Source organism: Myodes glareolus, chromosome 23, assembly GCF_982192425.1.
Source record: "Myodes glareolus chromosome 23, mMyoGla1.1, whole genome shotgun sequence".
NCBI classification, from domain to species: domain Eukaryota; kingdom Metazoa; phylum Chordata; class Mammalia; order Rodentia; family Cricetidae; genus Myodes; species Myodes glareolus.
The window spans coordinates 44604757-44631372 of NC_142048.1; the positions used below are offsets into that span (position 1 = coordinate 44604757).

A 26616-nucleotide genomic window follows, 5' to 3' on the forward strand; every position below is an offset into this window, starting at 1 on the left:
TTCTACTGAATCTAGACTGGCCTTTAGATTTATCTAAATATTGAAGAAGTGTATGAGTAACCAATGTGTCCCTGTGGCAAGTGTCTCAGAACCTGAAAACTTCTTCTACTTTCAATAGAGCCAACACTTCGTAAGAGAATCAATTATTCAAATGAAGAATAACTCCCATCCAGCTGCCAGCTGTTTGGGCTAGCCCCATTGAGAGAAGAGACATGTAATGATTACCATTTTGTGTGCTGTATCCCAGTAAAATTCTCAGCCAAATACAGTGATGTGGGCTAATCCAAGAAATAGCAAGAACAGGGGAAACAAACAAACAAACAAACAAACAAACAAGAAACCTAGAAGTCAAACCAAAGAATAAGCAATAAAAACCTACTCTGTATCAAAAATCTTGTGAAAAATTATGGAAAATGGATAATTGAAACAAAACTTATCGCATTTCTTTTTTCTTGATATTCATTAATTACTTGAACAAAAGGTGTTTAAAACGTGTTGAAACTTTGTGCTGGCTCGTTTTTGTCAATTTGACACAAACTAGAGTTATCTGGGGAAAGAGAAGTTCCATTGAGGAATTGCCTCCACTGGTCTGTGGGTTTGTCTGTGGGGTAGCATTTTCTTGATTGCTGATTCATTCAGGAGGGTGCAATCCACAGTGAGCCGTGCCATTGTGGGGAAGGTGATCCTGAGATGTATAAAAAAGCAGTCTGGGCAAATCATGGTAGCTTGCCAGTAATCAGTGTTCCTCTATGTTCCTTTTCTCTCTCTCTCTCTCTCTCTCTCTCTCTCTCTCTCTCTCTCTCTCAGTTTCTGCCTCCAGATTCCTACTAGAGTTCCAACTTGACTTCCCTCAGGGATGGAGTGTAATTGGGATTTGTAAACCAAATGTACGGTTTCCTCACCAAGTTGCTTTTGGTCATGGTATTTATCACAGCATCAGAAACCTAACTAGGGAAGCTGCATAAAGGTAAACCACAAATTTATTTTTATACGTCAGGAACTAGTTGCATGCCACAAGATTAACCATCATGAAAATTAGCAAAGTATTATATAAAAATAGAGATCATGTGGTCCCCAAGGCCTCTAGAAGAGCCAAGTAATTAGACTTAGAGACTAATCAACAGAGGACCATGACATCATGACTCTGAGAAACCTTAATTATTGCGGCACATGAGTGGGTATATGAAAGTTGAATTTATTACCATGCTTCACGCTGAATGCACATCTTACAGATTTTGTATGTGTGCCATTTTTCATAGTGATTTTTCAAAATATGAGGACTTTCTAGAGTTGACAAAGAAGATCATCTCCCAGACTGGAAAAGCACAATATTGATCAAGATGAATAAGAATCACACACACCTGCAATTAACTGAAATCTGAAAACAAAACACATCCATGTGAAGGTTGTGAGGACTTAGAAGGAATACCTAAGCCAAAATCACAGGGAACGGGGTAGATCAAAGTAGGTCAGAAAGAAGTTACCATTACAGAAAATAATGCACGCACATAGAGTACTCATCAAAGAAGAGTCTATGCTTGCCATAGAGTATGTTTCCATTTTCTTTGTCCTCAAACCCATTGCTCAGACACACAACTGTCCTTGCTTCTATCAGATCAAATAGTCTTTGAAGTTTTAAGCTGTTGTTTTCCCATTGTTTTGAGCTCTCAGCTGTAGACAGTGCAGGTGGGCTTTTGGGACTCCACTTCTTATACTGGGTTGCCTTGCACAGCTTTAATATATAGGGAGGTGCTTAGTCTTATTGTAACTTGATATGCCCTGTTTTATTGACACTCATAGGAGACCTGCCCTCTCCTAGATGAAGGGGGAAGAGGAGGAAATTTGTGGGGGTGTGGAGGAATGAGGGAGAGAGACTGGGATGGGAGGATGGGGGGAGGCCGTGGGTAGGATGTAAAATAAATAGATGATTATTTTTAAAAAGTCATATGAATTTATTTTCTTTAAAGAGATTTCAACTAAGAAGGACAAATTTTATTTAGTATAAATCTTTGTCAAGTTTTACTCTGCCATGCATGGATTTGAACTCAATTCATTGTTCTTAGGACTCAGAAATCTTTCTGACTCTCTAGAGTGATATCTCTTACCTTTTCTAGAAAATTTTCCAATATTTTTTCCGATATCACAGTTTCATTCTCCTAGGACCCCAACTATAAGTCTCTTCTCCTTGTCTTAATAGTCTAACTACATTCTTCTTTTGTTTGTTTGTTTGTTTGTTTGTTTGTTTGTTTTCGAGACAGGGTTTCTCTGTGGCTTTGGAGCCTGTCCTGGAACTAGCTCTTGTAGACCGGGCTGGCCTCGAACTCACAAAGATCCGCCTGCCTCTGCTTCCCGAATGCTGGGATTAAAGGCGTGCGCCACCACCGCCCGGCTCTGTGTTACATTCTTGATAGCTTATATTGACCTCTGTCCCAGATCACTGTTCCTTTTTTTAAAAAAAATAATCTATGTTCAACCTTATGTAAAGGCTAACAAATGAATTCTAAACTTGTTATTGTGTCATATAATTATAGGACATATTTTTTCATTCTTTAGCAAATCGGCTGCTTTTATGGCTCCTTCCCCTCCCCGACCAGCTTCCATTTTCCTTCGGCTGCGTATGGGATAGTATCCTTTTGTAGCTCACAGGCTTACGTTATGTGCTAATTCTTGTGTCACAAACACAAAACCTGAAGAAATGATTTCTAGCCCTAATAAAGGTGTTTCCTCTTTGCATGTACTGCATGTCTGTGAAGTGGCAATGCAATGTGACATTTTAACCCAGTTCAGTACAACCAGGCTAAGATGCTAAACACTTGAATGTCACGCATTTCAACTCCACCCCTCTGTGCTTCCCATCAGTTCAGAGTTTGTAATGGTTATCAAGCCTCCATCTGTTGAATGAGGGGGAAAGGATTTTCGATTCAGTTTGTCATCAAGTATCATACACACACCAACTCACACCACACCACACACATGCACACGCACACAACATACACATACATACCAAAACACCCCCTACACACAAAACACACATATACACACAAACTCACATCACACACCGCACATTACAGACACACCACATACAACACACATACACACATAAAATCATATCACATACTACATACACATACCACACTCACACACATCATACCATACCACACACACACACACACACACACAGCAGTTATCTTGCAAAATATAAATGAAGTATGAGATGGACACTCACACCTATTCCCTTTATAGATGACTTAAATTCAGCTTTACTGCAAACACATATTTCAAACCAGGAAGTAGCACTAGTAACTCGATGAAAAGTTTTTTTTTTCCTAAAACTGTATTTTGCTGACTGATTTGTAAATGTGCCAAGCATCAGCCATTTCTAAGATATACTAAGACTCTAAGGAACACACTAGAAGAGTGTTCAACACATGCTCTAATCTCTTAGCGTCAAGGTGCCGTCAGACTCCTCAACAGCTCTCATCTCTCGCCCAGCAGAGCCCTTTTCTTTTCTCACATTCCTGTCCTGAAGTGTCCGCTACAGTCCAGCCTATGGCGCCACCCTCTGAGAGTGCAGAGGTGGGGCTGTCGTGACAGTCGGCTGCTGGAAACGTAAACTTGCCAGAGGATGGCAGCAGAGCGCTGGGAAATGCTCACAGGTGCAGCTAGTGGAGACCGATGGTGTGTGAATTTGAAGCGGTTTGTAGCCAAGTTTGCCCCAGAGGAAGATCAGAATCTGGAGCTCCTTCAGCCTGTTCTTCTTGACCCGGAGAGATGGGAGAGCTGGCCCTTGTTAAGCAAGTGCCACGCCCTTCACGTGGGTTATTTCATAGAATTGAATACTCTCACCAGCTCTGCCTGGCAGGCATCTTCATTAAGGAAGTGAAACTTGTTAAGATGCTGACATTTGAAAAGGTGCACTCGTTTATCCAGACACGACTAGGAACCGAGCCTGTCTTTGGGCCTAGATTGAAGCTTCTCTCAAGCTCTGAGGACCCAAATTTTGCTGTTTCAAATCTATGGTTTTTCTCCCCACTTACCTTCATTTCTTACTCCTTTTCTTCCTTCTTACCTTTTTGAGAAGCCAAGTAATTTATTCCACCTGAAGTAATACAAATCCTAAATGTATACATTGAAAACAGCAAGAACAGAGATGTTTTGCTTGATTCGTGATTTTCAAAAATTGAATGACTTTAAATGATCACCAACAAATGCATAAAACATTGTGACATATCCATACAGCGCAATACATCTCACAAAAAAAAGTATGAAAGACTGGAGTTCTAACACCATGCAGACTCTTGGTGAATCCCAAAATAATTATGCCAAGCAAAAAAGAAGCCAGACACGAAACACATGCACTGCATAATCCCAAACCTTGTAGAAGGGAAAACAAACAAGCAAAAACCAACCTGCTCATTTTTAAACCAAAGAGCTTCCACATTCTTTCAGCAGATGCAGCAATAAGCGCATGGCAAGAAGAGATGTCCGCTCGGGTTTAGAAGTATGATACAGTGTTAGGAACTGACAGCTGAAACGGGAAGACGTGTGGGTGCAATGGGGTGGGGCTATCAATTTGCTTCACAACACCTGGATGGAGAAAAGGTTGTTTTATTCTTCTAAATTACATGCTGAGTAGCACCCAACCTGCTCTGACTGAAGCATCCAAGATCGATTCCCGTGTGGGGCAGGAGCCTGAGGTAAGTTTCAGATGAAGGAATGTGCGATGCTTAACCTCTTGTCTACTTGATGCGACTTAGAATCACCACGGAAACATACTTCTGTGTTGGTCTATGAAGGTGGTTCCTGAGAGATTTAATGGAGGAGAGAACTACTCTGAATGTGGATTGCTTCATCATCTGGGCTGAGGTCCTGGACCGCATAAAAAGGAGAAGGTGAGTCAAGAACCAGCATCTTTATTTCTCTGTGTCCTGATTGTAGATGCAATCCAATTAGTCTTCTCTAGAACCTACCACGATGACTCCTTACCATGATAGACTGTCCCTCAAACTGGGAGGAAAATAAGTCCCTCCTTCCTTCCTTGAGTCGCTTTGGTCAGGTTCTTTGTTCCAGCACTTGGAGAAAATGGAACAATACCAGGTATGAGGAAGCATGTCAGTCATTGAGTCTGTCTTGGTTACAACTAGGTGTCTATTTCCCGAGTCTTAGTAATCCATTCCAAAATCCTAGTGAAAAAAGAGGGAGCCACACCATTGTCAGCACTCACAGCTTGAGTGGCAAGAACGTTAGTTTGCCTGGCCTTTTCTCTGCAAAGGTGAGAGACAATCACCTCTTTGTGGTTGTAAGGTTTTCCACTGCATGTCCTAAAAGTATCTGGTATCTTGTTAGTGCTAGACTACTGTCAAAGAAAGGATCTGTGGATTTTCTGATGGAAACAGGTCATTCACCTGGTGCTCAAGTTGAGCTTGATACCAACTAGTTTGGTGAATTATCAAATAATATGTACTCAAAATTTTCGTGTTTGAACTAATTATGGACTTCCAAGGAGTCTACACAATAGCACATGGCAGCCGTGGCATTTCTCATCACTGTGGTGTAAGGTCAAGAGTAGGAACTGGTATTGGTATACTACGGCTACCTGTGCCACAGGTGGCCATTTTCAAATCCTAATTCACCCATAGGTAAGAGTACCTGAGCACAATTTAAGATGGGTAATAGAGAGATGCCAAAATTATAAAGACTGAAATTAGTGCATAAAAAGAGAAAAATCACAGTTTTAAATGAAAACAGGGTCATTCAAATCTCCTTGCTAACCACACTGGAGCCAGAGACAACAGCAGTATCAATAGCATTTTGTGCGTCGTTGGATTTTCTTTCTCCCAGGACTTGGACCTGGTTGCTGAGGAGAGCATCCTCTTGCTCTTGTGTTGGAATACCAGTGCTGGCAGGATGTGCTTCTAAGCTGCCTCGCAAACTCTTGTGTAAAAGTCTGCAAGCATCCCAAGAGAATAAAGCCAACAAACCCTGGGGGAGCCAAGGCAAGCCTGGATCTATTCCATCCTCTACACGGACCAATAACCTTGACCTTGCTGAGTGAATTAAAGCTATGTTCCTGTCTCTTGCAGTATCAAGTCTTATCAAGTTACCTAAGTCCTTATGTAATAAGGTCCTTAACTATGTATATCTGTGTATGATATTAAAAGATTGTCACATGCTGCGATTTTACACTCTAAAAGGATGGCTCTGGAGTTGTGAGTTGGCCTTCTCTAGGCCCAATTGTGTTTGTTTAAATGCTCCCCCTAAAGCCTCTGTCAGGGTCAGGGTGGCTCAGTGACAGGCAGAAGGAGAACAACTAGGAGGTGAATGTTTTTGAATAGACGTTATTAATGGTTAAATGTAACTGCAGACTTTCTGCTCTCTGAATACTTCCCCCTTTTCCCCATGGTTTTGCTATATTTGTAGGTTTTATTGAAATGCAAATGATCTCAGGATTTGTAAGATGATTTGGGTGTGGTTTGAAAAACAAATCAGTGACATCCCTAGTGGTAGGAGTTACCTTAAAATTTATAACAAAATGGTTGATGGTTTAAAATCTATATATAGCTAATCTTAATTTGTTGCAGCATATCATGTGTGTAAGTTGGATTCAAGTCCTATTTAGGAAACTAGAATGTTTCACTAGACTAAAGAGGTAAGACCAGATCTCAAAAAAATGGTTTGTTTTATTTTATTTTCCCTAGACTAAGGAGAAAACACAGGGTCTCTAAGATCATTTTTGTCTGAAGAGTAAAAAAAAATAGATGAGCAAAAATCATGAACAATGTTTATAGAAAATAATATTTATGAACAGCATATATATTTGATGGTTAAGGTTCATAAATTTCTAAGACTATTATAGTCTATTCAGGAAAGCAAAAACTGACATAAAGATGCATATCTAGCCACTTTATGGTTTTTGCTGTCTTTGTTAAGCTTTAGTTGTTTAGAGAAGCTGAGTCATATAAAAACAGATATTTTGTAAAAGTACACTATATAGAGATCTGGAAAATGATGTTTTATGTCTCTCCATGAACTGTATTTGTGGTTTAATGTTTATTTTGATACTAAAATGTCTTCAACTGAAAAATTATACATTTGTTGGCTCAAATTTTAATCTTATAAAAGTCACTAACTTATTATAAACTGATAAAGATAATTAAGACATACAAGTTAATGGTCAGACACCTTATAAATGACCATATGTGCCCAGAACTACACCCGTAATAATGCTAGTGATGAGTGTAATTCATTTATAGGGCCAAGTATTAGCCTTCTGTTTATTTTGTCAAAGATAAGTCTGAAGCAAGTGAATAAAAACCATTCATGTTTGTTTAATGTAAAACTATTGTTTTTAAAAAGACATATGAAGAAAGAACAGAAGAGACTAGATGATGGCCATCAAACCCCCTCAAATATATCCATTGAATATGCCATTTAGGGTGTATATTGGAAGGGAGGAACAGGAAGGGACATAAAGATAAACAGAAATGCTAACTTCTGGCTGCAGCCCTGAGACACCTCCAAAGAAGAGGGGGCACCATGAACTCTACCTGGCGCTTGCTTCAAGTGTGACAACACTGCTCACTAGGCAAAGGACTGGCCCACAATGCTCATTACCAGGACCTTACAAAAACTACGGACTTTGGATGAATGTCTACTCTACTCTGTGTTGCTTAGGTAAGTCCATCACCCAATCTCCTCCTCCATCGGAAAATGTCTCCCAGACCTTCTGGGCCTGGCAACCAATGACAGATACTGCCCTGGGACTTCTGCCATCAAGATTACTGTGGGGGAGACCAGACTGACTGCCCAGGAGGTGCATAAGTCTCTGGCATTTTTAACAGATTCAGGAGATATTTGGTCTATACTTCCTGCTTCCTCTGGTAAAACTTGCCCTTTCCAGACATCTGTGATGGGTGTTGGTACTTGCCGCACCAGCCCAAGACTATAGGTCCTCTTCTCTGGGGCCACTTGATCACTCAACTCTTTCCACATTATGCCTAGCTGTCCAACCTCAAAATGGTCAGTAATGTCATAGCTAAATTATACCTTTCCTTTTTAATCAGCTCCTGGAATTTTCCTTCTCCTAGCTTCTGAAGAGCCTCCTTGTCTTTTGGCTGACAATGATGCTTTACCCTTTCCTCCTCTAGACTGCCTTGCTGACTGAGAAGCACAGGACACCTTCAGTCAACCCTGCATTAAGAATAGACTTTGGGACACTACCTTCTACACCTGTCACTCTCAGTACCATTTATCTTTAAAACAAACATATCGTACCTTCCTTCTTATTAAAGATATTCTCACGCCCACTCACTTGTTCTCTAAGACCCCTATCTTGTCTGTCCTACCATTCCAGACACTAAAATGATTTTTATGAATAGTTGACAGCATGCTTCTTGGTGGCGACATAGACCTTAAAACTCTTCATAGAGTTGTGACAATAAACATGGCTCTGGCCAGTACCTCCGCCATGAGGCTAGACTCTCAGAAAGCTAAGGAATGGGCTGGATCTAGCCACCAAAGCCATGGCTTTAATCCTAGCCATATTGCTTAGCAAATGAAAGACTCATGTAGTCAGAAAAAGAGATACAGTAAAGATAGTTTCAGAAGAAAAACCCTCTTAACAGTTTACAGTGTATTGTAAAATATATGTAGGCTTGGAAGAGAAAAGAAAAAAGGACAAAGTCCTTAAAATAAAAAGAAAGAGAGTAGTTGGATGTGGTGGTACACATCTTTAATTAAAATAAAATTAAGGGCAGTGCTTTGTCATCTTTGCTGCTAGGTGGTGCCTAGATCAGGGCCAACTTTCCAAGGATGCATTTAGAAAAGTAAGCTGCTGTTCCATGCAGATGCTGTGGTCCAGGAGATGTTTCTGGAATACATCAAGACTGCCACACTGAGGCCTGTATCCATGGTGGAAGCATGGAGTATCTGCCCACCCAGTCACGTGACAAAGTCTAACCACACTCCTGCAAAAGAGGGAACAGGGAAAACACTGCTGAAAACCAGATTTCAAACAGCAACAAAAACTGCAAAGGAATTATGTATTGTTAGGTTAAGATTGGTGACGTCATTTTTATGAGAAATAGATGAAAAGATTTTCATATAGCATCAGCATTAATGAGCCCTCAGGGAAGAGGAAAGGGGGAACAACAAAAAGAGCCTTAACACACCTAGGACTTGTTAGGTCTCCCTACTTCTCTATGTGTGGTTTCTAAACTTGGACTTTGGAAGGCTGTATCTGTATGCTCAAGCATTGGTAATGACTGTTCATGGGAAACACGTCCAAGAAGAAAAGGATGAACTTCAGACAGTGCATGAATTTCCGATCTTTGTCATATTCATGGTCTTCGTCATGAAACAATAACAAATAACACTTTCGTCTTTTTGAATTTGTTAAAGCCTTGAGCTTGAACACTGGATAACAGCAGAATGTAAAAAAAAAAAAAAAGTCTGTGTTTCTGTTGGAAGACAGTTGGTGTAATTAAGACAGGCCAGATGTGCAGAGCCTTGTACGGCAGTCGTTCTATGGAGTATATTGCTTAAGTGGCTGTCAGTCGTCAGTGGGACAGAGAACCCAGGTTTTAACAAGCACAACCATTACTCTCAGATGCAAGCACTTGTACCTCAGAATTTTTGAATCAAGAAACTTTAGAAAGATACAAGAGATAATTTTGTGAGACTTGTCAAAGCAAACATATTGCTTATGGAGAAGTGAACTTCGGCAACTTCTACTTCAAACTTGCAGCTAGTGCTTTTTGTGTAGTGCAGACTAGACACAAGAAGCTAATTACCTGCACATGTTTCTCAAAAGATTTAGATGTTGGGCGCAATGTTTCACCCTCGTCTGGGTATGAGGTCAGTGTAATCCTCGTGCACAGAGGAGGGAGTGTTCCTTCTGACTGGTGAAAGATTTACAATAAGTTAAATGATGTAAGTTTAACGATGAATACACAGAGTAAGTGGAAGGGAAGTAACTACAACTAGAGATTGGAAAGATCTAGTAGGACCTTTCTACATGCCAAGCATGTAGCCCAAATCCAACCGAGAAATCCACTGTTCTTGAAATACGGACATGCTCACTTTCACGGTAAAAACCTATGAAAAGCCCAGCACAAGAGTTCAAATTCCAGCCTTTGTTCAAGAGCTGGTGGACGGTGATAAATTGGAATATGAAGTGGCTGAGATGCCTTGGTAAGTACAGAAAAAGGAAAAGTAAACTCAGAAGACATTTTTGCTAAAAGTGACCTGCTGGTATAATTTTCCCAGGACCAGAATCTACTATGGAAGCCTCCACGGAAGAGAAACAATGGCCCATCTGTGACACCAATGGACCACACAATGACCAGTACAGCAAGATATCCCTAAGGGGAAACAGTGGCTCTAATACATTGTTAGTAACTAACAATTGTCTCATTGAACTTAAGGCCTGCTCAACAGAAGGGAAATCATGCCTGGCACTAGAAACCTAGTCAATTAACCAGAACTAGTGAGAGGTCATGAATCTTAGGAGAGACCCTACTATGGCCATGTTTCTAGACCAAAATACTTCTTTTTTGTTTGTTTGTATTTTCTTTTTTAAACATAAATTTTATTGATTCTTCAGGAATTTCACATTACCCACCTCAACCCTCCTCACTTCCCAACCACTCCATATTTACCCTTCTCCATTGTAGTGCCCCCCCGCAAAGGAAAATTTTTTAAAAATTAATAAAAATAAAAAATACAAATAAGACTATGAATTTAAAAATAAACAAAAAAATTTTAAAAAACAAACAAAAATGAATGCTTTGCTTTTATTTCTTGTTTTTAAATTTTTGTTTTTAAACAAAATAATTCTTAACTGTATTCTAAAACTTATCCTTATATCTACAAACGTGTAGCTCTCACCCCTAATCCAAGAAACCTCTCTTTACAACAGATAAACACCAAATATAGAGAAACATAAGAGGTAATAATGCAAAGATTAAAGGATCATGTGGAACCCATCCCTGATGGATTCATCCTATAACACAACGCCTTGTCCCCCCAAACTCAGGGAACACCACAGAAGAGGGAGCAGAAAGATTGAAAGAGCCAGATGGTCGGGAATTCTGCTGTGACATTATTGCTTCATTTTTAGGTAGAAAATGAAGCCTTACATTAAATGATTTCAATGGATTAAGAGACTTCTGAATTTGTCCAGAACAACAGCAGCATATGACCTTGTTTTAGTAACTCCCCAGAGGAAAGGTTCTCTTCCCGATTATGTGTCATACTTCATGGTGTAGAAATGTGATAGAGATCCTACAAGACACAGTCCTTTATCACACACCCAAAACACTCTCTTTCTGCTTGCCCATGGGGGACTTACATTTATGCTAGCTTCTGTCACCGCGACAGTTCTAAATGTCTAGTTCTCACTTTCTACCCAAGTGAAAAATAATTCAAAAGCACTTTGCTCTGGTTCATATAGTTAAAATCATAAGAACTGAAGTGGGAGATGTGAACACCTCTGAAACTTTCTCTATGTCTGAACCTATACCACTCCCAGAACAAAGGGAATGCCTGTTGGATGTCTCGGATTTGTTTCCCATTGCTGTGATAAAACAGGCAGACACAAGCAACTTGGGGTGGGGGGGACTATCACCAATCCAAGTTATCATCCACCAGGTCAAAGTGGCAGGAACTTGAGGCAGATTGTCATAGTACAACTACCCCAGAGCAGAGCGTAACAAGCCAACGCTGTTACTCAGCCAATGCTGGTGCTCAGCCACACTCTACACTTAGACAGCCCAGACTCTCTAAGCCTAGAAAATGGTGATGCCCAAATCACAGCCCTTTCCACATCGCTCAGTGTCATCACTCCATCAACCCCCAAGGGTGCCTGCCCCAAGGTCCATCTCCTAAGTAAGCCCTAGTAGTACCAAGTTTACAGTAACTGCTAACAATGAAAGAAATGTACAAGTCTACAAGACAGAGTCAGGAAGAACCTACCAGTGATTCTCTGAATCATGATGAGTTAGTAAGTCATAGTGTCAAAGAACTGGTGGAGGTCAGAGAGAGAAATTCAGGAGAGAGAAATGATAGATGACAGACCAGGGATTCAAGAGGAGAACTAGCCTCTGTCTACATTTAAGCCTGACTGCAAATGATGCTTTTATATCAATAGAGCATAAGCATGGGACATGGGACATGGGTCCCATCAAGGAACCAAAAGCCTCAGCATGAGCCAGGTCACCCACCACATTCTCCACCACAGACTGTATTACTGCAAGATGTCTAGCAGTACATAGCCCTAGGGGTGGGGAGGACTCCAATGTCAAACCTCTAAGCTTTGTTCTGGCTCAGAAATAGACACATGGATCATAATCCTATTAGAGCTGAGGATCGGTTGACTTTCAACATATGTTTTTTTAAAATGAAATGTTAAAAATAGTCTTTAAAAAATGTTGCTTCTGGGAGAACTAAAAAGTCACTTGAAAAAAAAAGTTGGCCTCTCTACAAATACTGTATGAAAATTACATAAATATGGACCCTTAGGTTAGAGAGAAAACTATTTGTTTTGTATGATGGCTGATCTTGTTTGACAAATTGACTACATCTGGAATCATATAAAACCCAAGCAGCTAGCACATCTGTGAGGGATTTTCTTAGATCATTTCAGGTGGGAAGACCCACCCTAATCTGGGCCACCACTGCTGATGGCAGCCTATAGACAAGGACATGGAAGAGGGAATGCCATGCTTTCTGCTTGCCTGCCCACACTCTCTCTTGCAAATCATCTGCCCTGCTGCTTGGGCATTTCTTTCCTGGTATTAGAACCTGCTACTTCTTCAGGATTCTAGAGTAGATGAGAGACCAGCAGTTCTGTACTAATCCTTTGAGACTCCAGCACTAGACTGGGACTGTTGCAGACTCAGCCTTGTGCACTGAACAATTACTGGATTCTTGGTCTTTCCATGGGAGACCGCCATTACAGGGCCACCCAGATCACAGCCTGTAAGTCACTCCAGTGAATTCCCTTTTAATATATAGACATTCCTCCTATCAGTTCTGATCCTTTGGAGAACCCTGACTGATACACCCTGCAAACAAGACCCAAGTCTTACTCCCAAAACCCATGTAACTTTAAAAAAAAAAGGTTGGGTATAGTGATACACACTTGTAATCACAGGGCAGGAGAAGCAAAGGCAGGCCCTTGGTGCTTGCTGGCCAGCAACTATTCTATTTGTGGAATTCCAAACCAGTATAATCAGTAAGATAAAACTGTAAATAAATCACAAAATCAACAACAAAGAAGGTTTGAGTTGTCATCCTGGGTCCTCTTTCCTTTCATGTACAAATAAATGTATGCTCCTGCATACAGACACACACACACACACACACACACACACACATGCACACACAATCAACTACCTATCATCTGTCTATCTCTCTATTTTTCCATCTCATATATACACACATATATATGATAGCTAAATGTTAGAATTAAAAAATAGATATTTTAAAACAAAATACAGCAATAAAACTTGACTAGAGCTGGCAATAACTACTTTGATTGGCCTCAAGAAGAACAAACAAATCAGTGAGACCTCAGGAAATCACGCTGTGGTGCCTGAAAGAAACTCAGCGATGAACTGCAAAGGGCAAGTTATTAAATGAAAAAAATACTTGAAAATCACATATCTTGTAATGGACCAAGATCTAGGATAAATAAAGACAGCATATATAAAGAAATCTTTGTAAATCTTTTAAAATTGAAAAATCGTTTAAACGGAATTTCTCCAACAAGTATATGCAAGTTAGCAATACAATCAAGTGAACAAAACATGTAATCCACCATCATCTCGTTAGTTATTACAGATAAGAACTTTACATCATTAAAATGGCAACTCTTTCAAAACAATGACATCTTGAATTTTGAATGCAAATGGATGGAAATAGAAAACACTTTACTGAGTGAGGTAACCCAGACCCAAAAAGGAATATGGTATGTACTCACTCATAAGTGGATTCTAGCCATAATTAAAGGACATTGAGCCTATAATTCGTGATCCTAGAGAAGCTAAATAAGAAGATCATATAGTTATCCAAAGAAAATCATATAGTTATCCTCCTGGATATTGGAAGTAGACAAGATTGCCAGGCAAAACTTGGGTGCACAGGGGTATGTGGGGGGGTGGATGTAAGGGGAGATGGGTAGAGAGAAGGGAGAAGGGGAGGATTCAGGAGAGCTTGGGGGAATGGGATGGGTGGGATGGAGGAAGGGTGGATATGGGAGCAAGGAAGTGAATATCTTAATTAAGGGAGCCATTTTAGGGTTTGCAAGAGACTCGACTCTAGAGGGGTTCCCAGGTCCAAGGAGAGGTCCCCAGATTGTTCCTTAGGCAGCAGAGGAGAGGGTGCCTGAACTGACCTTGTCCCACAGCCACACTGATGAATATCTTGCATATCACCATAGAACCTTCATCTGGCAATGGATGGAGATAGAGACAGAGACCCACATTGGAGCACTGAACTTAGTTCCCAAGGTCCAAATGAGGAGCAGAAGGAGGGAGAACATGAGCAAAGAAGTCAGGACCACGAGGGGTGCATCCACCCACTGAGACAGTGGGACTGATCTAATGGGAGCTCACCAAGGCCAGATGGACTGGGAGTGATGGAGCATGGGATCAAACTAGACACTCTGAATGTGGCTGGCAATGAAGTCTGACTGAGAAACCAAGGACAAAGGCACTGGGTTTTGATTCTACTGCATGGACTGGCTTTGTGGGAGCCTGGTTTGTTTGGATGCTCATCTTTGTAGACCTGGATGGAGGTGGGAGGACCTTGGACTTACCACGGGGCAGGGAGCCCTGACTGCCCTTAGGACTAAAGAAGGAGGGGGAGGTGGGGAGGGGGAGGGAAAAGGGAGGCAGGGAGGAGGTGGAAATTTTTAATAAATAAATAAATAAATAAATAAATAAATAAATAAATAAATAAAATTACAAACTGACAGAAAACAAGTGTTGGCAAAGATGGAGTGAAGTGATTCCCCCCCACACACACGTCCTGCTGGTGCAGACAGTATGGAAAGCAGCATGCTATGGTCAGCAACTCCAAAATCAAAGCAAAGGGCCACGTGACTCAGCAACTTCACCCACAAATACTCATCCAAGAGAAAGAAAAATATGCAGCTATGCTCCATAGCAGGCTGATTGCAGCATGGGGTAAGTACAATCATGGCGGGCCTCCACACCTAACAGTCAGCTACAGTAGTAACAGCCAAGCGCTGAACACTGCTACGGCAGGAAGGGGTCTTGACAGAAGCCAGACCACTTATTGTGAGAGTCCATTCCTTTGAAATGCCCAGAAAAGTGTATAGGAAGAAATGTCAAAGTAGTTTCCCAAGGTTGAGGAAGGAAGTGCGTATAAGACGGCTACCAAGTATGAAGTTTCTTTTTAGGGTGACAGAAATGCTCTAAAGTTGAATTTCAAAGGACATCAACTGTGGCTCAATAGATCTATTCCAAAATACTGACTTTATGCTCATGTCTTGGGGTTCTGTCCCTCGGTAAAGTTTCAGGACATAAGGGGGTTGACAGCAGACATTCTTAATAGAAAAAGATGAGTTTGGTCCATACATTCAGTCTGCAATGGTCTTACAAATAGCTGTTTCATTTGTGAAGCATTGAGCAAAAATTTTTTCCCAAAAAAAAAGAAAGAAAGAAAGGAAGGAAAGAAGAAAGAAAAGGAAGGAAGGAAAGAAAGAAAAGGAAAAGAAAAGTGAGCTTTAGTTTTTAAACTCACCTCATATCTCAAAAATGACCAGTTTTTTAATTTCCAGGAGAACTACTTTTTCCAATTTCATGCTCAATTTTTGCCATTTTCAAGAGTTTTTTATTTCTATAAGAATGTAACAAATAGTATATTTTATCAGCACAGATTTAATAATTTCTTAAGCATGTTCTGAGCATATAAAATAAATGTATCTATAAATTATGACCTAAATTTAATCTAGCTTTTCTTGAAAGAATTTTATTTAATTATCTTAGGTAAAGAGTATAAAGACAATTAATATAATATATACAGCAGTCAAATAACTGACTATATATATACATATATATATACAGAATTCTTATAAATAATATTGTCAATTTCCATATACTTATACAAAACATCAACTTATTATGAGCTTTAACCCAAAGTTCACCTAAAGAAATGATAAAACATACTTTATAAAATTCCTTATTCATTTATGTTTGTGTGTGTATGTTTGAAATTGAATAACACACACCTTTTGGGCACATGGGGGATACCTATGAAAAAGGAGTTTATAACATGCTGTATTTTATAATAAAAAGGAAAATATAAACTAAATCCAGATATTTTTATTATTAAAGGTAGTCAGAAGGCTTTGTATTCTAAACTTGTTTAAAGAAAAGTAAAAAGAAATAACTTTCAAATAAAACATCATGGTCAAAGAAGTCGACTGAGAAGCCATCACACACCAAAGATGGTGTTGTACTAGTTTTCCAAACCCTGGAGAATATTATGTTTCATCATATAAGCATTCGGGCTAAGTATGATGACACACACTTGAGATTGCCGTATTTGGGGAACTGGGACAATAGAATCATGGGCTATATAAATGAGACCCCGCCTCAACAAGGGAAGAAAGAAGGTTCAGATTGTGTCACTTTCTAAAGTAAAACTTAAATGCAGTTGTTTTGTTGTTATTTCACCGTGAGTGTGTGTGTGTGTGTGTGTGTGTGTGTGTGTGTGTGTGTCAAGATGTGACTCGGCTTGTTGTGTCTGGCAATAAACCCCTCTAAGCGTTGAGCCATCTTGTAGACTTAGAAACAGTTCTGAAAAAACATAAATAAATTGAATTTAGATTTAGATTTTATTTCACATATAGCTAATATGAGCGGTTGACAATATTTGAAATACTAAAATCTTACCTAGTTATCTCTTTTTCTAGTTCATTATTTGTCTTCTGCTGCTGATACAAATTATATTCCAAAGATCCCTTTAATTTGATAAGGACTTTGATCAATTTTTCCTCATCTTCCATCTTCAAGAAATCATACAAAATAGCTTTAAAACCCTGGAGACTTACTCTTCTTTCTTAAAACTATGATGAAGCTGGGCGGTGGTGGCTCACACCTTTAATCCCAGCACTAGGGAGGCAAAGGCGACGGATCTCTGTGAGCTCAGCGCCAGCCTGGTCTACGGTGGGAGTTACAGGACAGGCTCCAAAGGTACAGAGAAACCCTGTCTCAAAAACAACCAAACAACCAAACAAACTATGATGAATGTGCATAGAAAAACTTAATAAGTGTGATAAACCTAACACAACCAAGAAAAAATGTAAAATAAGTGATTTTTTTCTTATTTATCAACAGAGCTATTTTTCAAATGTGTTTATTATTATGTGTATGGATGTTTTGAAAGCAAGTTTGTCTGTGCACTGTGTGTGCAGTTCCCGTGAAGGCCACAAGAAGGTACTAGATTCCCAGAGAATGGATTTACCAAACCTGAGTTCTTGGGAAGAGCAGTCAGTACTCTTAACTACTGAGCTCTCTCTCTGGCCTCCTACTTAATTAGTTTAATTAAAACTTTATTATAAAGAACTTGCAAGTGAAACAAACACAGCACAATTAGCCAGGCCCAAAGTGTGCCCATCGCAGGAAATACAGTTAGAACAGCCATTCTGCAACTCGGGACCCTCACACTGGATTTTATACTTTCACTGTTGAGTTAGGTTTTTATGCACTTAATCCAGTACTAAAAAAATTAATAAAACATGAAAACTCCATGATATATTTGAAACAAGAAAAACAATTAGCTTTATAACCTCTTTAATGACTTTTCTAAGAGTTAACTATTACCATGAATTTTTTGGTTTGGATGGTGGATACATGCATAAAAATTTATTTGCTTCAATGAGATGCAAAGATTGGCCCAGTCAATTTCAATGTGTGATGGTTTTCTATAATAAAATTTATATACTCAGAATCATTTATATTTTTCATTTTTCCTGTTCTTTATGTTGCTAAAACGTATTGGATAAAATGCAAGACTTCACGAATAAGGATTGCTAAAAATTAAAGTATGGTTGTATTTATACCCTAGTAAAAACATACCATAAAAGCATTTTAATAGTTGCAGGTAGTCCAGGTTTATTTAAGTCATAATTTACTAAGTTTTTTTTTAAAACGATTGTTTTATTCTCAATGTATCTTTTTATCCTCGTATGACTTCTGAATGAGATAAGTACACTCATTCTCTATAAGCATTCTCTGGGAGTGGTAGTTTTCACCTGTGCCTAGTAAGTTTTGCCACAAGCCTCATCCTCTCTATAGCGCATGAAAGCATAACAGTGCCTGATTCACATGGTCCCATCATCCTTCTCTCACATCCCACTCAGCTAATGTTTGTTAGGATGCCCTGTCAATCACAAACCCATTTTTCATTACCTAATGATACCAGCTTTTACACTAACATCAGATCCTCAATCGTAACAACTGCAATGAAAGATTTTGAAAGTCAAGGACGCTTCAAGTTCTTCTGTTTCCTTTACTTTTCTTTTTCTTTTTCTTTCTTTTTGCCATAACTTTTGCTTTACCATATCAACCTGACTCTTCAGTGTGTGTGTGTGTGTGTAGGCTGAAGATTGGTGTCCAGTGTCTTCCCCGTTCACCTTTCCACCTTATTTTTTGAGGCATGGTCTCTCACTGAACCTGCATCTCAGTAATTGCCAGACTGACTGCCAGCAACCTCTAGGAATCCACCTACCTCTGCCTCCTCAGCACTGGAACTAAATACACTACTACGGCAGAGATAAGAACTGTATCTACCGAGGCATCTCCCCAATACCCCTCACCTCATTCCTACATAAAGCAGCTCTTAACGCCTAGTTAAGTTCTTCTCTATTTCTCTTCTTAAATTCTGTGAGTCCCTTAATTCTTAAAGCTTGGCGCAGATTCCCTAACATACATCTGCAACCTGTACTGTCATTTATGTTTGTTTCTCCCAGAGTCTTCCTCCATTAAACTGGTCAAGCTCATCCCTTTTGTGTTGATTCTCACTGGTGTAACTCCGAATGTAGTGGCTTTCTAGGGATGAAGGTAGAAACTCGGCATTGAAGTGTTGACCAGCAGGCTAAGTCTTCTTTGCTTTCTGGTAAGCAGATTATCAATTGTTGACTTTTTGAATAGCCTTCTTTTCCATATAAGATTATGTAGATGGCTTGTTTTGTTTGTCTGTTCTGATGCACACTCAATGATATCTATCTCTTATCCCAAAGCCACACCCTTTACCTCAATACCTACTATTTCCTATCATTTTACAGAACGTTCTGTTATATCTTCAGCTATTGTTTTCTTGATAGAAATATCCAAATTGTTAGCAGTTACAGAAGGTGATCTAGCTCAAAGAATTGATAAATGGTGAGTATGTAATAGCACTTCAAAGGGACTCTGGTGACTATTATAGTCACTACACAGTGACTTCCTGTGCAGATAAAATAATTGCTTTTAATCTCTCATGAAATGTAGTATGATCGGATTAACTAATACTCTGCAAGAAAACCTATCAGGTAGAGTTTAAGGTAAACTAATCATCAGTTTATCCAAAAACAAACTACTTAACAATAGTTAGTCTTCTATCCCAAAAATCACTTTCAGGGGAAGTAGCACCCCAAACCTTCCTAGTACCATGTCACCATTTACACACTCAGTTGTCATGCTTGGAAAACAACGTTCCTTACATTTTCTAATTAATACCAAGGACTTTTTTATGTTTAGGCTACTCTTAATAAAGAAGTATGTGGATAAAGAGATGGTTCAGTAGTTTAGACCACTTGTTTTTGCGGAGGACCCAGTTCCAATTCTCTGTACCCACGTGGTAGCCCACAAGCATTCCCGACTCCAGTTCCAGGAGACTCACCTTCTTCTGGTGTCCAGGGCCACCAGACATGTATTGTGTGGTACAAATGCATACATGCAGGTGACGCGCTCATACATATAAAATAAAATATTTTTAATTTACTAAAGCACTTAATATGTGATACCTAACAAAATAATTTCAAAATCAACTATTTAAGGTCTTATAATTTGTATATTTAACTAACCATTGTGTTTTTTTTCCTTTTAGGTATTTGACTGTAATGTTGTCTGAGAAACATGAAATTTGTTTATCTGAAGCATGTAAAAAGTGTTAGGTGCCGTTAGATGTGGACTTAAATGTCTTCCCCGTGCATGAAGATGCTGAAAACACACCATCAAAGCTATGAACTGGTGTGCACCGGCTGAAACAGTGTTCTAATTACAGTGGCACCTGATAAAAACTACCCACAGTTGGTTCGTATTTCGTTAAAATGGGTATTCTATTTATGCAAACTTAGGCATACATTACATACTGGGACAAGGATACTTGAACTTTTCTTTTGCCTATTCAGACACGTGGGAGTCATTCTTAGATCCACAGAAATGGACACTGGCTAGGAGCGCAATCATACAGCTGGTGAGTAGGGCAGAGGTGAAGCAGTGTCCACTTTTACATAATAACTGGACCTAGAGCCTACGAAGAGTTCTTAATGACAGTTGTTTTCATTTAAAGGCTATTGGTACCGCTGCCATCTTTGCCACCAGTCATTCAAAAGGGGGTGACATACAGAGGCAGGTGTGACCTTTCCTTGCTCATGTGAACAGTGGATCAATACACATATGTTTTAAAATTGATACAGATATGCTTCAAGGTAAATCACAATTAAGGATATCTTCTTGTTTAAGAAGACGGAAAAACCTAGTTCTTTTGGTTTTGTTTCATCTAGTTCACGCATTACTTCTGGTTACTTTGGATTATTCACATCCATAGGTGGTGAAGTGTTTGTATACCGGTGACACACTCATGAAAAGTGTGCAGATCCAGGAATCTGCGGCGAAACACTCGAGCACTGTAAAGACCAGCCAAGCTGTAACCCTCCAGAAACATCCGCCGATGCCACAAAGTCTACCCACAGTTGCAGTCACTGTGAAACTGCGTGATTATAACTTTAAACCGCGGTTAAAGCCTTGCTATTGTATCACAGTTATTGACTCTACTGGGGAAAGACAGACTCTTTATACTTCAGAAAAATGCATGTTTTGCTTTCTATTGTAATTAATATGTATTGTAAGCAATTTGGTGATGCACGAAATTTGGGATAAAAAGTTTTCTATTGCAAGTCTGAAAACAGAGGAAATGACAATACCGTCACTGGGTAGCTTCGCATGCAGTCATTAGAAGACCGTGGGTTTCCTGGAGGAACCATGTTTCCACATGGGAAGAAGTGTCTGCGAGGGCAACTGTTCGCCACGCAAGGGTTCTCGAGAGAAAACCTTGCTTCTGATGTGTGCAGATGAGACATGTCCTGCTCCACTGTGATGTGAACTTGTGTGCGGGACTTATCTAGTCTCCTGGTCCTGTAAAGACCAAAAGGGTGTACACTATAACATGGATCTTATCTATCCATAAATGTCTCCTTGTATTTTAAAAGCAGTGTAAGAATGCACAGAATTTCCCCATTAAACAGAATCTTAGCACTGAAAGGTGTGTAGAAGCATGCCTGCCATGCAGACAATTACAGGTTTCAAATCACTCCAAAGGATTACTTATAAAATTAGGAAAATTCTGAGGTAACAAATACCCCCAAACAATATCAGAAGTAAAGACAAGGCTATCAAAGACTTATGATTTTACAGGTAAAAATGCTGCCCTCTGGGAGGACCCCACACCTATGATCCTTAAGGCTCAAGCAGAGATATTTTAATACAAAAGACAGTGACATGAGATTACGGATATGGTAACTATATGGTCATACTGGCAAGTTCACTAATATTTACTCATTAAATATTATATTGTACTCCTTAACTGCTTCTGAGTAAGATGGCAAAGATTTTTATGGATACTTGCATTTATTAAACAAGTTTAGGGGGTTAAAAGAAAATCTCCTCGAGGACATTTCCAAGCTTCTGGTTTTAACACTTTGTACAGAATATGGGTGAAATGAAGAACTGGACGATGGTAGCACCAAAGGGAACAGTCGAGGAAAGCTAGTTTAGGAAGCGCCAGACCGTGTACAAGGAAAGTCGCTAGCCCTCGGCTTTCCTTACAACCTTCCAAACAGTGCCCAGACTTTTACTATTTCTACTTATTGGCTAGCAGACAAGCAAACCTATCGCAAGCAACCACGTGAGAATATTAATGAAGAAAATCACATGTCTAATCAAAGTCGGGGGGTGTATAGTCTACACTGGAACATAATTTTGAAGGCCAGTCTTGTGCTATCTAAGATTATTCTCCCAAACTATCTTGGTTAGCTCACTTTTGCACCCGCTAATCTCGTGCCTGTTTCCCTGTAAGTTCGGTCCTATAGGAAAGCTGGGGTTGCTCTATTTTCTGCACTTCTTTGGTTTTACTCACTTGTGTGACAATGCATTGCTAATCCTTAATTCTTCTATACGTTGTTTCTCATAACTTTTCTGGGCACTTGTATTTGAGTCTTTTCCGGTTTTTGTTTTGGAGGATTCAGACCACAGACTCTGGATTCTGATTCCTGTCTGATTCATCAGGGAAATGTTCTCACATAATTCCTCCAAAGTTTCTTGAGTACCTGCCTTTGTCTAAAGCAAATTGAAATGATATATTTAGAGAAAAAAAATATTCAAATAGTCACTTAAAATTTCTTAGGTTTACTTTTGAGTAAATTATTCAAAGAACATTTTTAAACTCTTTTTTAAAATATGTATCATCGGGTACTGGAAAGATGACTCAGATATTAAGACCATATGCTGCTCCTGCAAAGGAGTGGGTTTGGTGCCCAGGACCCACATGGTGACTCACAACCATCCCTTACTCCAGTTGCAGGGGATCCAATGTCTTCTTATGAATTCTGTGGAAATCAGGCATGCATATGGTACTCATTCATACACACAGGCAAACACTCATAAACATAAAAGATAAAAATTAAATTTAAAAAATATTATCAATCATAATAAGTCTGAATTTTAACTATTTTTATTCGTTTTGTGCATTTCTGTGTATGTGGCTGGGGATTAAAACCATCTTCTTGGGAAAATTATTACCAGTGAGCTAAGTGATCCTCCTGGAATCGTTCTTACATAACTGCTCATGTAATTAGATATTCACATACTTGTGAATTCAGCTCAAAACTTCTAATAATGGAGATTCTAAAGAGAATTTGAGAACATGAAGCAATAAACGCTAGAATTGAAAGAAGAATGGGCTGTGGAAGTAATGTTTACTGAAAGATTCACGTCTTTCAAAGAGATTGGCCAGAAAAGAATTATTGTTGCATCGCAGCCAAAAGCAAAACTGAGAAAGGAGCTACAGAAAAGGTTGTCAAATATGAAAGAACTATGATCTGCTGTGTAAACGTATGTATTTCTAATGTGTTGAGTTTCCACATGCCAAATTACCAAATAATGCTAACATAAATGCCTCCTAAGATAAGACCAAATAAAAGGTACCATGGAGAACACAAGGTCTAAAGAGCAAACCGAGACCACAAATGCAAGGCCCTTTGCTATGCCTTCATAAAGCTTCACATTTCCTAGTTGGTTTTTAAGGTTTATTTGAATACAGCTTCATTTGCCGCCCTCGATGAGGAGCTAATCCTAAAGATTTGTGGGATTGGAGAAATGGCCGAACCATGGAGAGTGTATTCTGCTCCTGCAGCAGAGGGAGCCATTATGGGGTTAGCGAGAAACCTGGCACTAACGAAACTCCAGGAATCCACAAAGATGACCCTAGCTAAGAATCTAAGCAATAGTGGAGAAGGTACCTGAACTGCCCTTCTTCTGTAATCAGATTGATGATTATTTTAATTGTCAACATAGAATCTCATCTAGTAACTGATGGAAGCAGATGAAGAGATCCACATCTAAGTTCTGGGCTGAACTCCTGAAGTCCAGTCATAGAGAGGGAGAAGCGATAATATGAGCAAAGGGGTCAAGACCATGCTGGGGATTCCCTTGAAACAGCTGAATTCGCTTGAAACCGGAGCTAGTGGGAGCTCACTGATTCCAGACTGACAACTAGGGAATCTGTAAAGGATTGAATTAGGCCCTCTGAAAGTGGGCCCTCTGACAGTTGTGTGGCTTGGGCAGTTAGTGGGACCACTGGCAGTGGAGCAAGAGCATGAACTGATTTTTGGAGCCTGGTCCTATGGAGGGATACTTTGCTTAGTCTAGATAGATGAGAGAGGGCCTTGACCCTGCCTTAAGTGATATGAGGGACTTTATTGACTCCTCTTGGGAGGCCTCACCCTCTGAAGAGTTGTTTGTTGGGAGTGGGATGGAGGAAGGTGGGGGTTAGCAGGAGGACAGGAGGGAGAGGGAACTGGGACTGGTGTGTAAAATAGTTTTTTTTAAAAAATAAGATAAATTATGAAAGTGCCTCTTAGAATGACTAAAATCCCAATAAAATCCACAGTTGACTCAAAATTCTAAAGAGAAATGTATTCAAAATACCACTTGCTAGTTTCTGCTTACATGAAGGGGATGCTAAAACAGAATGCAGGTTTAGGCTGTGCCTTGGGAATCCTGCAGAGCAAAAGCTTAAGGTGTTAAACACCCAGCTGCAAACACAGTCTGTCTGTTTCTCAGGAAAGGGAGAACCCACCATAACAGAGAACTGGCCAGGGACCAGTCTCAGAACTTTCAAACCTGCATGAGTGTCTCCCTCAGTGCCTTGAATTCTCCGTCCTACTCTGGACTTGGGGGTCAGGGGTGGGAGGTTAGGACTCCAGCAGAGAGTTGGTTATGTGGGCTATAAATGACTTATTCAAAGGAGGTGTGTTTTGTAGGCCCTAGTCTACTATTAGGGTCTAGTTACTGCGTCCCCATCTGGACCCGAGAATGATGGTAAAGAAATGATTTTAAGTTGTGACTCTGTGGACGGTTTGTCAGAGAAAAGGGGGTGCCTTAAATGATCCAGAAACAAGGTGCATGCAGCAGGCAGTGTCCTTTGGAGTCAGATGCAGCAAGTACAGACATTAGCTTATTGAAGACAGGCACTGTTAGTAAGATGTTGAGTAATAGAAAACAAGACATTAGAATAACAGAAGGGGGGTTGCAAGTCTTCCCATGAGAGCAATTTTCCCCAAGCAGGGAAATGCGCATAATAAAATATTCCCTGAGTTAAGAACAGTGAGTGAAGGGATTTATTCCTTCAAGATTAGGACTGGAAACACTTGGTCTACAAAAAGCAGATCTTTTATCTGACTTCAGTGATTTGATTTTTAAAGGGAGATGGCAACTTTGAGCTTACTGGTTTTTTTTTTCAGTGTGGAGAGGGTGGGGCCATTGAACACAAGGCCTGGTATCTACTAAACAAGTCCTTGATGACTGAGGCACATGCCGAGCCTGTTTTAGATATTCTAACAAGTCTTTATTTTCCCTACCTCCAAGAAGAAATAAAGAATTTTAAAATCATTTAAAACAATTCTTAATAAAACAAACATACTGCTCTTTGAATGAAATGCCTGGGGCATGATTTTTTCTGACCTTCCAAGCTCGCTTCTATGGAGAAGAACCCCATGTTTTCGTCCTTTCCACATCTACATACAAACAGATCGTGTTGAGTTTTAGAAAGCCAAATTACTCCTTTGAGTAAGGTGTTTCTTTAAAATAAGCTGCCAGGACACAATGTAATTTTAAGCACTTTAGGATGTTGACCAGTACACTTCATTTCATCTCATTTTCTTTTGTAATAGTGGAATTGTCCATGAAGAACAGATTATCAATTGTTTTCTTCTGAATACTTTCTATATGTGTGTATGTATATGTATGTGTGTATGTATGTATGTATATATATATATATATATATATATATATATCTTCATGAAAGCATTGTTCCAAAGATCTTTCCTGCAACCCTGCAACATTATCGACTGCCACCAAAGTCATCGGTTCTATTAAATCAGCTTCTTGAGTAAAGTCTTACTGGTTTAAGCATTAGCAGTGGCAAGCAGTAGCAATAAGAATACAATAAATATCTTTTCAGTGAGATACTTAATATATTCCCTGAAATATTGGCATATATTTTTAGGAAAGAAAATGCCTTTTGGCATGACAAAAATGAATGAGAGTGACCTACCAATGTTCTATTTTGTTCCAATTTTAAAGGTGAGTTTTGCAGACACTCACGAAGCTCTTCAATTTTCTTAGTTTGCTCTTTTACTTCAACTTTTAACTCAAAATTTTCTTGCTCAATCCTAAAAATGCATGTTTTAAAATAGTTACTCTCATAGACTAATTTTTAGTACCACATATTAAATTTTTTTTATTTAGCCCACAAGATAATGGATTTTATGGCACTTTAGACATGCATATCATTAAACATTGTTCCTTCTTGTCCCTTGCCACCCTCCCCATCCCCTCTCTCTGCCCGCCCTACTTCCTCCCCATACCCGCTATCCTGCTCTCCTGCCACAGCCACTTGCTCCCCTCTGCCTTGCCCTGAGACCCCTTGCTCTCGTTCATTGCTCCTCTTTCATTATCCTATATTTCTATACAATATTACAACACTTTTGAAAAATTATCTGAAATAGAAATTGCATAAATTATGATATATTTGAAAAGTATACGA

General features: G+C 39.5%; 1 protein-coding gene across 10 annotated transcripts in view; it reads right to left on the bottom strand.

The window, feature by feature from the left end:
* Positions 1-8714: 8714 nt before the first annotated feature.
* The window catches only part of LOC125414285 (uncharacterized), a 155921-nt gene continuing 138019 nt past the window's right edge, over positions 8715-26616 (bottom strand). For all 10 annotated transcript variants that reach the window (XM_085680768.2, XM_087900803.1, XM_085680766.2 and 7 more), the window contains exons 53-58: positions 26125-26242; positions 22429-22628; positions 21218-21428; positions 16923-17035; positions 15769-15864; positions 8715-8966 (exon numbers count right to left, since the gene is read on the bottom strand). In XM_085680768.2, coding sequence (XP_085536894.2) covers positions 15795-15864; positions 16923-17035; positions 21218-21428; positions 22429-22628; positions 26125-26242 — 712 coding nt within the window. In that variant the 3' untranslated portion in view covers positions 8715-8966; positions 15769-15794. The remainder of the gene's footprint in view (positions 8967-15768; positions 15865-16922; positions 17036-21217; positions 21429-22428; positions 22629-26124; positions 26243-26616) is intronic.